We start from the raw sequence: 13977 nt of genomic DNA, 5'->3' as shown, positions 1-13977 counted from the left end.
TGGAAATTTTATGTTTATTCTACAAAATAAAATTTATAATGAATAAATTGTGACACATGTATTTTTAAAATCCATATTAACATGAATTTAATTCTTTTTTCAAAATTTACATATAATATTATAAATATGATATAAAATAATATTATTTTTAAATTATGTTCTTAGTTCAGGGATTACGGTTAATATTATAATATTACTTTTGTTTTTATTATATTGTATTAGCTAGTGTACATTATTAAGTATAAAATTAATGCCTTTTTATAAGAACCATATAAACTTCAAAAATATAAAAAATTGAACTGTTCTTTTATTTATCTATGTAAAAAAACGTATTACAAAAATAATTTAAATGTTAAAAAAGTTTTTTATTTTGTAGAAGGGCTTTTTTTATTTAAATCTTATATTTTTAATATATAATTTAAAGAGCTTATTTTATTAATTAAATTATTTTTTTATAAAAAATAAATTAATAAAAAGCTCAATTCGTATTTGAATTAAGTAAATGTTTTTCATATATCAATTATGTTAATGATATTGGAAGTTGTTATTACATAAATATGTTAGTAGTGAAAAGATATTTTATAATTGTTATAATATATTTTTATATGTATTATATATTGAAGTTAGTAATTTAAATATATATATATATAGTTTACCAAATTATTACAATAAAATTAAAAACACTGATTAAAAAATGAAACAAAATATATAGTTTCTTTTTATGTATTAGAAGTATAAATGACGTGATTTGCACTTCATTCCGTAATAAATTTATGATTACTATAAACAAATGATAATGAAAAATAATGTTGAATATCTACATATTATAAAAAATTTTGAATTTATAATTTTTATATGAAAATGTTAATATTTCTGTATGCCGGTATAATTTCAATATTACCAATTTTTTATTTAATTATTTTATTTTTCATATCAAGTACAATGTGAAAAACCTTATATCTAATTAACAATTAATATTAATGTATATAGTAATATCCATGGATATACATAATTACCTGTGAAAATTAAATATAGTAAGTAATCTGAAATTTCTAATTTACAAATTGTTGCATCAACTGAAATTTTTATGTGATCATTAATGGAAATTCCTTATTTTAAAATAGCACATGCTTAGCAATGTAAAGTTAAGGTGCTCTATAGAGACAATAAAAATGAAATTCTATGAGAATCCTCAAGAAAAGAAGAATTATCTTTAATATTTCTTATTCCTCACATATTAATATATTTCTTGTTATTATAATTATGGGAATATTTGTCGTACTTTTCCTTTTATATAAAGTAAATAAAAATGAAATATAAAAACATATATACACTATGTTACTATTATAGATTACTATATGGTAAAATTTTTAATTATACAATAATTTCATATATGCTTTTTGTTTATTATATATATCCATTTTGTTTAATCCCTTGTAATTTTACATATATAAAATTGTGTTAAAGGTGAACAAAAAAACTAAGAATAATTCTCGAGTAGAACATATTTATGAATTGACAATTAATGGGAAACTCTCTTCCTACTCAAATTTTAGTAACAGTAAGATCCATGTTTCTTTTCTTCATGTATAAATGTCTTGTCTTTAATGTAAAATATAATATATCAGTTGAAGGCTAGAACGTCAAAATCGTTGAATACTAGTATAAATTTTTAATTGTATTTAATTGAAATAGATTAACTAATAATAATAATTATAAATAAAATATATATATTTTTTTTATTTTTTGAATAATATTGATTTGTATATATACATTTGTAGATAGTATAAAAAATTATCCTTATTAAATAAAGATTATTTATAACTGTTTACCAAATTATATATTATGTATCTAAGCAATTAAAAGGAAGATTAGGAATTATTTATTATTAATCTTAATTTTGGCGTTAATTAACTTATGATATGACTAATTTAATATATATTATATTGAAAACTTATCAATAAATGAAATATATATTCTTTTTTATTTTTGACATTATTATAATATTAAATAGCTCATTTAGATTCAAACATTTTCTAACAGGTAATATGTGTCACTATTTTTTTTCCCTCTTACATAATAATAAAATTTTAAATATTTATATATATCTGTAAAAAGATAAATTGACATTATTGGTAATGAATAAATATATTTTATATCAACAAATATAAAATAATATGTAAGTATTTTTATATATGTATTTCCTATTTTTAATATATTCAGATATATAAAAGAGCTAATATGGCGTTAAAAATATAAATAAGTATATATAATTTATGATAAAAATTAATAATACATTCATATATTCAAGGATCATTTTTTAAATAAAATAAAATTAAAAAAAATATATTATTTATTTTTGTATGATTCATAGTTAGATAACATTTTATTTTTTAACTACATAAGTTTTAATTAACTTAATACAAATATTACCATATTTTTTATATAAGATTTAGCTCAATATATATATAACGTATATGATAACGTATACGAATATTTTGGTAGTTATAACAATGGATAAATTTATTTTATTAAATCCATAATCTTCTGGATTAAAATGAAAATTAGAATACCTATTTAATATGCATGTTATTTATCACATTTATTTGCAATTATAAAGTGCTTTTTAGGCAGTGTAATATCACATGTATATTTATTTGTTTTCAAAAATATACTAAAGAGATGGAGAACATTAGTATAATATATACGAAAAATTATGGGTATAGAAAGTGAACAGATTGCCAATAGAAATTTTAATAAAAATATGTTTATGTGTATGCTTGTTTTCTAGAATTAAGGATTACATTAGTTTATTAAAATATTTCCTTGTGTTTATTTAATATATATGTTTAAGTAAAATAATTATATAATGATAATATATTTTTTTTAGTTCAGTTTGTAAGATATAAAAAAAGGAATGGGATAAAAAATAGAAAAATAGTAAGTTAAGCTATTTGATAATGTTACATATTTAGGTGTATAAAGAAAATAAGATAAGTAAATATTATGTTTAAATATAATGTATAACATTATGTAAGTTATATCATTAGTTATATATTCAAACATAAGTATCCATGGTAATATGTACTAAAAATATAAATATATTTTAATTTTTTTTTTTGTTTTTTCCATTTCAAGTCAATTATGTCTTAATTTTCATTAAGCCACAAATATTTATTAATACGTTTAATAAGAAATACACTTTTTATATGGAAACAATTGAAAAATACAGTTAAATTAAAGGGAAAATAACTCTGGAAGCTAGAAAATAGAGAAATATTACAAAAGTGTTGTTTAATATACATTATAAGTTAAATATGTATCTTAACAATTATATAATGAATAGGAAAATTATGGTAATAAAAAATTTTTATAGAATTAATAATATTTATTTATCATGTAATTAATATTATTTTTTAAAGTTGTTAATTTTTCATTTACTTGTATATATATAATGTACATGAAGATAAAAGTGTGTAATAAATTTCTTCTTTACTGAAAGAATACATGTGTAAAAATAATAAAACTTTATGAGTATATATATGTTTAAAAAAGCAATTCAAGTTGAATAATTCACTATAAAAAAAAAAAAACAATTTTTTTATGAATCCTGACCTTGTAAAGTTTTTAATTTTTCCATGTTATTATTTAACGTATATATATATATATATATGTACTTTTATTTCTATTTTAACTTTTTTTTTATTTTTTGAATTATATACCTATATATTCAAAACGTTCTTTATCTAACTTTATTGTTCTTTCTGTACATTACTGGACTTTCTCTTTTTTCTTTTTTTTTATATTAATACCTTAAAAAATAAAATAAGGAAATAAAAAAGTATTATATTTCAATGGACTTGTTTCGTGTATGAATTTTTAAAAATATAAAAAAGTAGAATTTACGTTTTTCCATTGAGACAATGTCGCTGAATTGAGAACATAACATTGGTTTTCAATAAAATTGGTTTTGATATATATAGTTGTAAAAATTATTATATGTTCTTTGCCAAATGCATTATTCTTCATTATAGAATTATGAATAAACTGAATATGATTGAAGAAATTTTAAAAAAAAGAAAAAGTATTAATTGTTATAATTATAATTACACATATGTATGCATTGGCAATGTGAATATCAAGAATATCATGCTTGCTATTATTTAGGTTACATATATCTTAATCAATAAGACATAATCATCGTGAAAAAATGTTAAGATGAAAAATAATTGAACGGAGGATACAAAAATGATGTATTACAAGGCCATAAATATGTAACATTAAAATAATTGAAAATTAGAAAAATAAGATGAATAAAAACAACATAAAGTTTGATTAGAAATGAAACCAAATATATAAGTAAAAGAAAATTATAAAACAATTTTTCTCTCTTTTTTTCTAGTTCGTGTAGAAATAATAAAGGTATAAAAAAAGTAGATGGACATACATATAAATGTTTAATGTAAAAGAGTTAAAAAAATAAAAAAAAAGGAAATGTCACTGTTTACAAACTTTTTTTAATTTATTATTTTTTCCTTTATATTATATGAAAAAGCTAAAAGAAAATGTAATGTATCTGTCATAATGTATTTTCTTAGAAATTGGAGATAAAAGAAATGAAAAAAATTATTTTCAAGGAATTTAAATGTATTTCACATGATACTATGTACCTATATTGGCGAACATGTGCATATGTACATGAGTATATATGGATAAATATGCGTATATTCCATACGTTAATATGCCCATTTACATATATGCACTTATATGCATTCCTATATTACATAAAATGCATATTTTTTTTTTTGTACATGGTGCAATGCTTTGATTTATTTGGTCATATTATTAAAAGTGTTCATGGAAATATTTTCCTATGCACAGAATGCATTTGATGAAATTTGAACAAATAAACAAAATAAAATTCATTTTATATGGCATGCTTAATCTAGTTTCTCCTATGATTGAGTTTTATACATATATGTGTAAATTTTTTATATATTATTGTTTCCATCAGAAAAATAATTTTATAATGACTTTAATGAGCACTTAAATCATTTAAAGAAAAACAAAACCAATAATATATCTATAGCTGGAATATAATTGTATATATATATAACTAAAATATTTAGAAGACAGAATCGTGTGCATATGTATGTACGTTAAAAAAAATATCATTATCTATAAGTGAATGCATAATTATCCTTATAACAAGCGTATGTAAATATAAAATTGTTTTTTTCATGTACTTTCATTAACTGTGATGCCTTTTTATATGGAATATTCACTAAAGAATATACATACATATATATATGTATGTATAAGAACGTTTGAATAATGAAAATTTATTCATTCAATATTGCTCACATTATCAATTTATGTTCTCCTGTTGTAGATGTGTGCACATAAGAGTACGTATATGTATATAACAAAGAATGAGACGAATGATAAAATACTGATAAATGAGAACGTAGTATATCGCTAATGCTTCAAGTTCATAGAAATATTTATTTCTTTTATGTTAATAAAATGAAGAATGAAGAAAATAAATATCCAATGCATATTCAAAGAAAATTGTTTAAAATAAGTAATTGTATAGAAATACAGTTTAACGATATTCCCATTTTATATTCCATTATATTTGTAATTTAACTTATTATTTGCTTTATTAGTATTAGTTCTAAAGGTTTTTAATCAGTATAACCACCATTATATCTAAGAAAGCTCAAGCGAAAACATAAAAAATGTAAAAGTAACAATTTTCAGTTCTTAATGTGGAAGAGCACAAATTATATATGAATATATATGCGTATGGTGGATTTATATAAAAATGCACGAGGTTATAATCTTAATCATTCATAAACAAGCATATAAGAAAATATATGGATGTAATAACACAAATTATGTACATGGATATTAACTGTGCATACTTGCATATAATGAATTTGTATATATGGAAATGAAAAAAAAAAAATATTATAATATAATTTTTTGCTATTTTTTTTTTTTTTTGTAAAATTTACATTAGATATATTCATGCACTCTTATTTGTAGAGTGAAAATGTTAAATATTTTCTTATAAAAAGAAAAATAAGTTGCTATAATAGACTGAAACGCATATAGATAATATACATAAAAGTATTCGTTTTAGGCATTATTTTAACATTTATAAGTTTGTGTGAAAAAACATCAAAATACAGAATAGTGCTAAGGGTATTTTTTAAATGATTTAATAACTTTATAATAAGTATAACTGTAAAAATATTAATTAATATAAAATTAGTAAAATTGTAATTTCACTGAAAATATATAAAACACAGTTTAATTCATGTTTGAAACAAATATTAAAAAGAAAATTGTGTTGTAACCTATTATTATTATAATAATAACATCATCAGTTAAAAGAGAAATAATTTATTATTATACAAGTCTTATATATGAGAAGTGATTATTACATATAATATTATATATACAAGAATTAAAGAATATTTAGATACTAATATGGATACATTTATATGAATAAATAGATATAAATATATATAATTAATAATATTATTCACATACACTGTATGCTTTCACTTAGGAAATAATAAAATATATCAAAAAAAATAAAAACTATACATGTGTATTCCTTCATATTACTGAATATAAATAATTAATTAAATTAAATTGATATGAATAACATTAATAAATACAAGATGCATAAAATAAGGCAGGAAAAAAAAAGTAATCCTCTAAAAATTTCGAACTTTTTTAATTACAGATAAATTTATAAAATAATAAATAAATAGAATCTAATATATATATGTAATATTTATCATTACATATTCAACATAATATATAGTATAATTTATTAAAAGGCGCTGTTATAATCTTTCATATGACCTAATATTTATAAATTTTGGAAAGCAAGAGATATTCATATGAAAGTATAATTTAATGTTCTTGAACAGAGAATCTGTTTAAATATATATATATATATAAATATATATACTATATTAATATGAAAATATGTAATGAAATAAAACTTTTATTATTTTTATAAAATACTATATGACAACATGTATTATATTGCATATTAAAAATTTAGAGACTTCACATATATTTTTTTAATTACATAAAATATATTATTCATTACATTATTTGGGTTAATATTTATTTATAATTTAATAAAAAATTAATGCATTATTATCTCCTGTACAAAGTAGTCAAAATGTAAAATAACACTTTAAGCATTTAGCTAAATTGCATTATATGTTATTTTATGTATTGTCTTTTCGTATTTCTTATATATATCATATTATGTTCTAAATTATTGTATTTAAATAATTTTCTTACTTTAATTGTTCATTTTTTTTAATCATCATATTTACAATAAGCGCTTTTTTTTTGGCATTTACTTTTTTATTGTATTTTTTAAAATTTTCATTTCTATAGAAATTATAAATATATATTTTTTTCAAGAAAAAAAAATTTCCCGCCTTTTTTTTCTGGATTCTCAAATCTAATAAATTTTATTTTAGTCAAAATAAAACAATAAATTTTATCAAATGGTACAAAAATTTTAGTATTCCATGTGTAATAATATCATAAGTATATATAAAAGCGTTAAATTAGAGAGTAATACTTGAAACAGCAAATGCATGCATATGAATTAAACCTTACAATGGATTTTTTTAATCGTTGCATTAATGTTGTACATATCGTAGATACATGATATGTGTTAGTTTATAATTTGTAGGATAAAAAAATGTTTTGTTTTTTTCTTGTTTTTTCCATCTTATAAATACTATTATATAGTACGAAATAATTTATATTTTATCAGTAATATAATGATGTTTAAAAGGACTGACATAGAAATAAACTAGAAGTTTCATTAGGTTATCTAAAAAAAAAATCAATAATTATATTTCTATTATATACTAATATCTCCTTTCTCAATGACTATATTTTATCTATTCCAGTAAAATAAAATATACATGCTCCCAAAAATCTATTTTATATCATATTTTTTCTGAAAGCTAAGACAACAAAAAGTTATAATTGTTCTTCTGTACTATTAAAAAATATATTTTTTCTGAGTAATTATTAATTGATTAGTTTTACCAGTAATTATTTTATTTGATGTTACTTGTTTATATATATTTTTATTGAAAACATTTACTATATTTTTAAAATGTTGTTATCTTTTTTACACTTCATATTTTAATATTATTTATGAATATAAGAAACTTTTTGAAAAATATAATAAAACAAAAGAAGAATTGCTTTAATAGTTTTTTTCTAAGTATAATGTGTAATTATAAATGGTGTTGTTTACAGAGTTAAAGGTATTATAACTTTAAACCATTCCCACTTGATGTAAAATTAAAATGTTTTATTTTATTTAAAATTACTACATTTATATTTTTTATTTTCATATGTTCTAATTTTTATAATGTTTTATAAAGAAAACGTAAAAGAAATATTTTTTATGTGGTTCCCTACTTTATATCACATATATATTTATATACTAATAAAAAAAAATTCTTAACGCTTATATAAATTTATTACGTAATATATAATATAAATATTTCCATATATTTTTAGAGTATCTTTGATAAATATTTATATAATAGGAAAATTATTAATATAACATTATATCCAAGAACAGACAGATTATTATAATATAATTGTACGGAAAAAAATTATGCACCACTCTAAAATATGTTATTTTGAAATGGATGATATTATTATGAAAATAAATAACATAATTATAAATCTGAATATGATGAGTAATGTTAATCTAAAAATAAATATAATTCAGGAGCGGAGTCCAAAAAATTGTTCACGTATTGCAAATATGTCCTATATTATTTTTTAAAAGAGATAAATAATGTTTTTGTAAAAATACTATATTGTATATTCATCCTTATATATATAATACAGGAAATGTATCTATCCTACTAAGAAAAAAAGTTTAATACTTTAAAAGTGTACGACTACCGCCTTAACATATTCCGTATTGGTGTTATATTTAATAAAAGCATTTTCATCAACTGTATTTTTAGAAATCGATAAGGAATTTATGCTGTTGTTTTCTTTATTGTTAGTTATTTTATGTAATTCGGTGGTTATTTATATATTTGTAAAAATGTTCAAGCATTCAATAGTAATATGATAAAGTTGGATTCACACTTATTTGTATTGAATGTATAGCTTTGAAAAAAAAGGTTTTCAGGCGTTTATTAGAAATTTTGTTTATGCTGAATGAAATTATGTGCTCAAAATAATTTCTCATTATACACTTATAAAATTCATATTGAAAACATAATATATACATATATATAATTATATATAACTGTAAAAATGTTTATATTAAATATTTATAACCTCGCAATCCTATATTTATTTTAGTATTATAACGCAATTATTGATGTAAGTTATATTTGTTGTTAGACACAAATATATTTACATATATATTTAAATTTTTATAATAATATGCTATTAATATTTATAAATATTCACAACAAAAATATATGTTTTATATGAAAAAATTATGTGTATATATGTTTAATTAAAATTTTTATTATAATAAATTTGTGTTTATTTAATTTAATACAAAATGCTACAATTAATACGGTGTCACTGGGACTAATGATAAAATTTATATTTTTAACGATCATAATTTTTCTTTACTTTTTTTCAAGGATTTAATAATTTGAAGAATTAACTATAGGAATTTACTGTATATTACTTTTAATTTAAATATTCCACGTTGTTCCTCATTTAAAAAAACAAAATACATATATTTTTTTTTGTTAATATATATTTTTTCTATAAATGTAAATATGATAAATTATTTTTGTAAAAAATATTTTGAAATATATGTACTTTAAATCTTAATTCATATAAGAATATTTTTATTAAAGTGTTAGATATTTATACTATTTTAATTATGATATTGTTAAGATTATACTAATATTATTTTAATTTTAAGAATAAATTATTAATTTTATAATTTATGAAGCTTTACATTTAAATGAAAAGCTTAAGAAACCTTTAACATTTTATTTTTTAATTTATACAATTAATGAAGTTAATTCTGTTTTATGAAATATATTTAAAATTTTTTAATAATAATAATGTAGTTAATAAAAAGATATATATGTTTTTGTTTAGGTATGTATTAAGTGAATACATATTTGAACTGGTGTTAATCTAATATTAAATTATTCATACAACAATTAATACTTTAGTTCTGTATTAGAGAATAATCACCTAATAATAGAGAATAATATTTTATCAGTGAAAACTATTTAACAATTCATTAAAATGTACACGTATATTAAGGTTAAATATATTTTTTTTCATATTATCTATATATATATATATAATAGTTCATACATTCATGGTACCTATAATGTTATCTCTACATATAAGTTTACTACAGAAGCAAAAGGACCCTAAAAAAATAAAAAAGTATAAATAGTTTATTAACTAGAAAATTATTTTAAATTTTCAATTATAATCCTTATTATAATATAATAGTAAGTAAAAGTAAAAACATGTTATATATGTGAGGAAATTAACATAAATATAATTGTCTTTATAAATAATATAAGCTTTGATATATTTTAAGTAAACCATTGTGATACATTCTGTATAAAAGTATTAATTATATAAGAATATACTATATATTTTTTTGCACAAATTGTTTGCGAGCTTATCAATTGATTATATTCTAATTTTCTTAAAATCCCTCTTTAATAAATTTTTATTGATTACTCAGGTTAATGTTAATATTTGATTTAATAATAACTAGGAATGTTCATTTGAAAATACATTAATTAAAACATGAATGAGCTTAAGTATTTTATTTTTCTAGCCTAAATATAGTTGGAAATAGACAAATTGATATTAATACTTGGGAGAGTTTACATAATAATTTGACCATCTATTAATAAATATTTTAAAATGATTATTAGTTTTTTTTTATCTATGATATTTTAATATTTCTTATAAATATATAAACTTAAGAAAAAACGCATATATTAAAAAAATGAATTTAAAAAGTTATGTTTAGATATTACGATATAAATTGAACTTAATAATTAGATTTTCCAAAAATTAATATACTCGAATAAAAAATAATTTTATATTTATTTTTAAAATTTAAATTGTTTATTTATTACATATGGAGTTATGAATTAATTTGTTTATATATTTTATAGTATTATAAAATATATATATGTATAAATGGTAATCAAATATGCACATAATATTAAACCAAGTTTTTTTACAAATTTTTATTTTTTTAATTTATTTTTACTTTTATTACATTGTTATAATAACAAATATTTTATACAAAAATATCCAATTGTTGCAGAATATACTGTAAATGAAATTATATTAATTTACTGGATAATGTTAAAATCAGTAATTATTATTTAGATATATAGAACAATGAATTATATCTACATTCTCTATATTCTGTACTATATATGAATTCAGAATTTACAAATGTTAAAAAAAAAAATATATATATTATTTTGAATAGGATTAATAATATCATTTGTTCATTTACTATTCTAGATAACTAAATTATATATTTTAAATATATATAAATTAAAACTCATTATATTATTTTAAATGAATTATATATTAATGAATATAATTAAAATAAAAATTTTATAATAATTTAGAATATTAACTTTTTTTGTATTATAAAGTTTATTATTATTATTTTATATTATGATTTTTTTATGAAACCGAATAAAAAAATAATAATAAAGTAAATAAAAAGACGTAGATTCCATTATTAGAAGTATATTATATCAATATAATTTTTTTTATTAATTGAACTTATTACAATATATGAATTATATGAAATGGAAAAAAAAATTAAGTTACTCTTATTTAATAATATTGCTGCGTTTATTCTCTTAACAGGGATATACAATTTTAGCATTTATATTGTATGAAAATATTATTCGTTTCCTTTGTGTTTTATTTTTATTAACATTTTATTTAAGAGTGATATTATTGATATTTTTTAATTATAAATATTTAATTTATTTTTTTAGAGTGAATATCATAAATTTTCGGAACAGAATCATACATATGGTAAAAAATTAAATATAGGGAATTATCGATTATTAGCAAAATGTAAACAAAATATGGATACATGTCCTATGAAATTAAAGGAATGGATATCGAATAATGATATGGATGAGAGAAAAGATATATCTAATAATGAAAGGAAGTATGCAGAAATAAAAAAACAATCAAATGGTAGTTTATCAAATAATAGGAAAGATCATAAAAAACATAACAAAAATAAATCTTGTATATTTGAAACAAAAAAATATTCCCGTATGGAAAAAAAAATATTTAAAGAACTTGATTATGCAGATTTTCTTAAAAACAACAGGACAATTAGTGATAAGATTTATAAAAAAATAATGCGTAAAAAGTACGGATTTCGATTAAGTTTACCTATATTTTTTGTTGTTTTGTTATCCATATTACTTTTACTAGATTTATTCGTGGGTTATGGACTTATAAATGGTTTGTTTTATGTTTTGAATATTATTGCTCCAACAGTGGTATCACAACCTACAAGTGGTGTGAAGCCTTTACAAGAAATGTTAAGGCCATTACATGCATGGTTGAAAAATTCCCCTTTTGGTTCTTTCTTTAAATCAGCTTCTCAAGTAGCAGGGAGCGCAGGCAAACCTAATGTAGATAAACATTATTATATAACCGGTTTCTTTGGTTTTCTTATATACTTCATACCCGTCTTTATAATAGGTGTCACATGTATATTAGGTATTTTTTACTACCATAAAAAAGTTAAAAAGTATGAAAAAATTAAGTTTAGAAAAGGGTAAAATGAATAATAAGAAATATGATTCTTTCTATAAGGACGTATTTAATGTGAAGTAATAACTGTAATGTCTTTAGTTATAAAGCTATTAAACCTACCCATAATTGATTAATTTTTGTTAAGTGTATCCACATGAACAAGGTTTTTTTGATATACAACAGTAAAAATATATATTTCTAGATTTGTTTGAATTTGAATGTGCGATTGTTTTTCATTATTTATTTAAATTATTATTTATGTTTATTAAATATTATGGCGTAAATACATATTTGTGTATTTATATATATTTTCATAAAAAATATATGTATGAGTGTTTAAATGAATTTATAATAGTACAATATATATTGTTTAATTTAAGCCATAAGTTAATTTGCATTTGAACTGTATGAAATAGTATTTTTCAATTTTTCACTTGTTCCAGTTCAAAATTATTATATGTCCATATAATTCAAAAACTGTGTTTTACTACTTTAAAATTAAAAATTAATATGACTTGTTTTGTATTTAATTATAAGAAGTGTATGTATTTTGTTGCAGAGAATTATATATATATATATATATATATATATATATTTGCTGAAAAAGAAATATTAATTACTCTATAAATTAAGTTTTATGATATATGTGTTATAAATAACACATATTTTATAGGTGGTTTTATCAATTGTTTAGCTATTTTTTCTTAGTTTAAAAAGGAAAAAAATAAATGTATATAAAAATAACTTTATTGTGTATGGGTTATTAGATATTGTTTAATAAAATTGAATTTATTTTTATTCTTATGTAAATGAACAGTTAACGCTATTTATCATTTTATTATTGTGCTTACTTCTGGAGTTAATTTAGTTTTTATAAAAGTAATTAAATTTAATTTATAATGATAATCTATTAATAAATAAGCTATATAAATTTTATTATTTTTTGCGTCGTTAAAGGATAAAGTTACTTAATTATATGTAATTTAATATTAATAAATTGTATATTAAAATCGTTTTCTATGTAATATTGTTTTTTTTCATAATTGTATACTTCTAAGAATGTATTATATATCTATAAATATTTTCATTAAGGGTAATGAAAAGCAATTCAGTTATTTTCTCTGTAAAATAATA

At 18.7% G+C, this 13977-nt stretch overlaps 1 protein-coding gene and 1 pseudogene across 1 annotated transcript, besides 1 other annotated feature; both read left to right on the top strand.

The window, feature by feature from the left end:
- Positions 1–8434: 8434 nt before the first annotated feature.
- PmUG01_07010250 lies at positions 8435–9157 on the top strand (annotated as a pseudogene).
- Positions 8435–9157: a sequence feature (Plasmodium exported protein, unknown function, pseudogene).
- Positions 9158–11867: 2710 nt separating this feature from the next.
- Positions 11868–12869, top strand: PmUG01_07010200 (fam-l protein; the record flags this gene model as incomplete). Its single annotated transcript, XM_029003838.1, has 2 exons — positions 11868–11954; positions 12063–12869. 2 exons carry the CDS (start codon positions 11868–11870, stop codon positions 12867–12869), a joined length of 894 nt encoding a protein of 297 aa, XP_028860587.1.
- Between the last annotated feature and the right edge of the window lie 1108 nt (positions 12870–13977).

The sequence above is a fragment of the Plasmodium malariae genome (assembly GCF_900090045.1).
Source record: "Plasmodium malariae genome assembly, chromosome: 7".
Classification (NCBI taxonomy): domain Eukaryota; phylum Apicomplexa; class Aconoidasida; order Haemosporida; family Plasmodiidae; genus Plasmodium; species Plasmodium malariae.
This window is presented reverse-complemented; position numbering and strand designations above follow the sequence as displayed.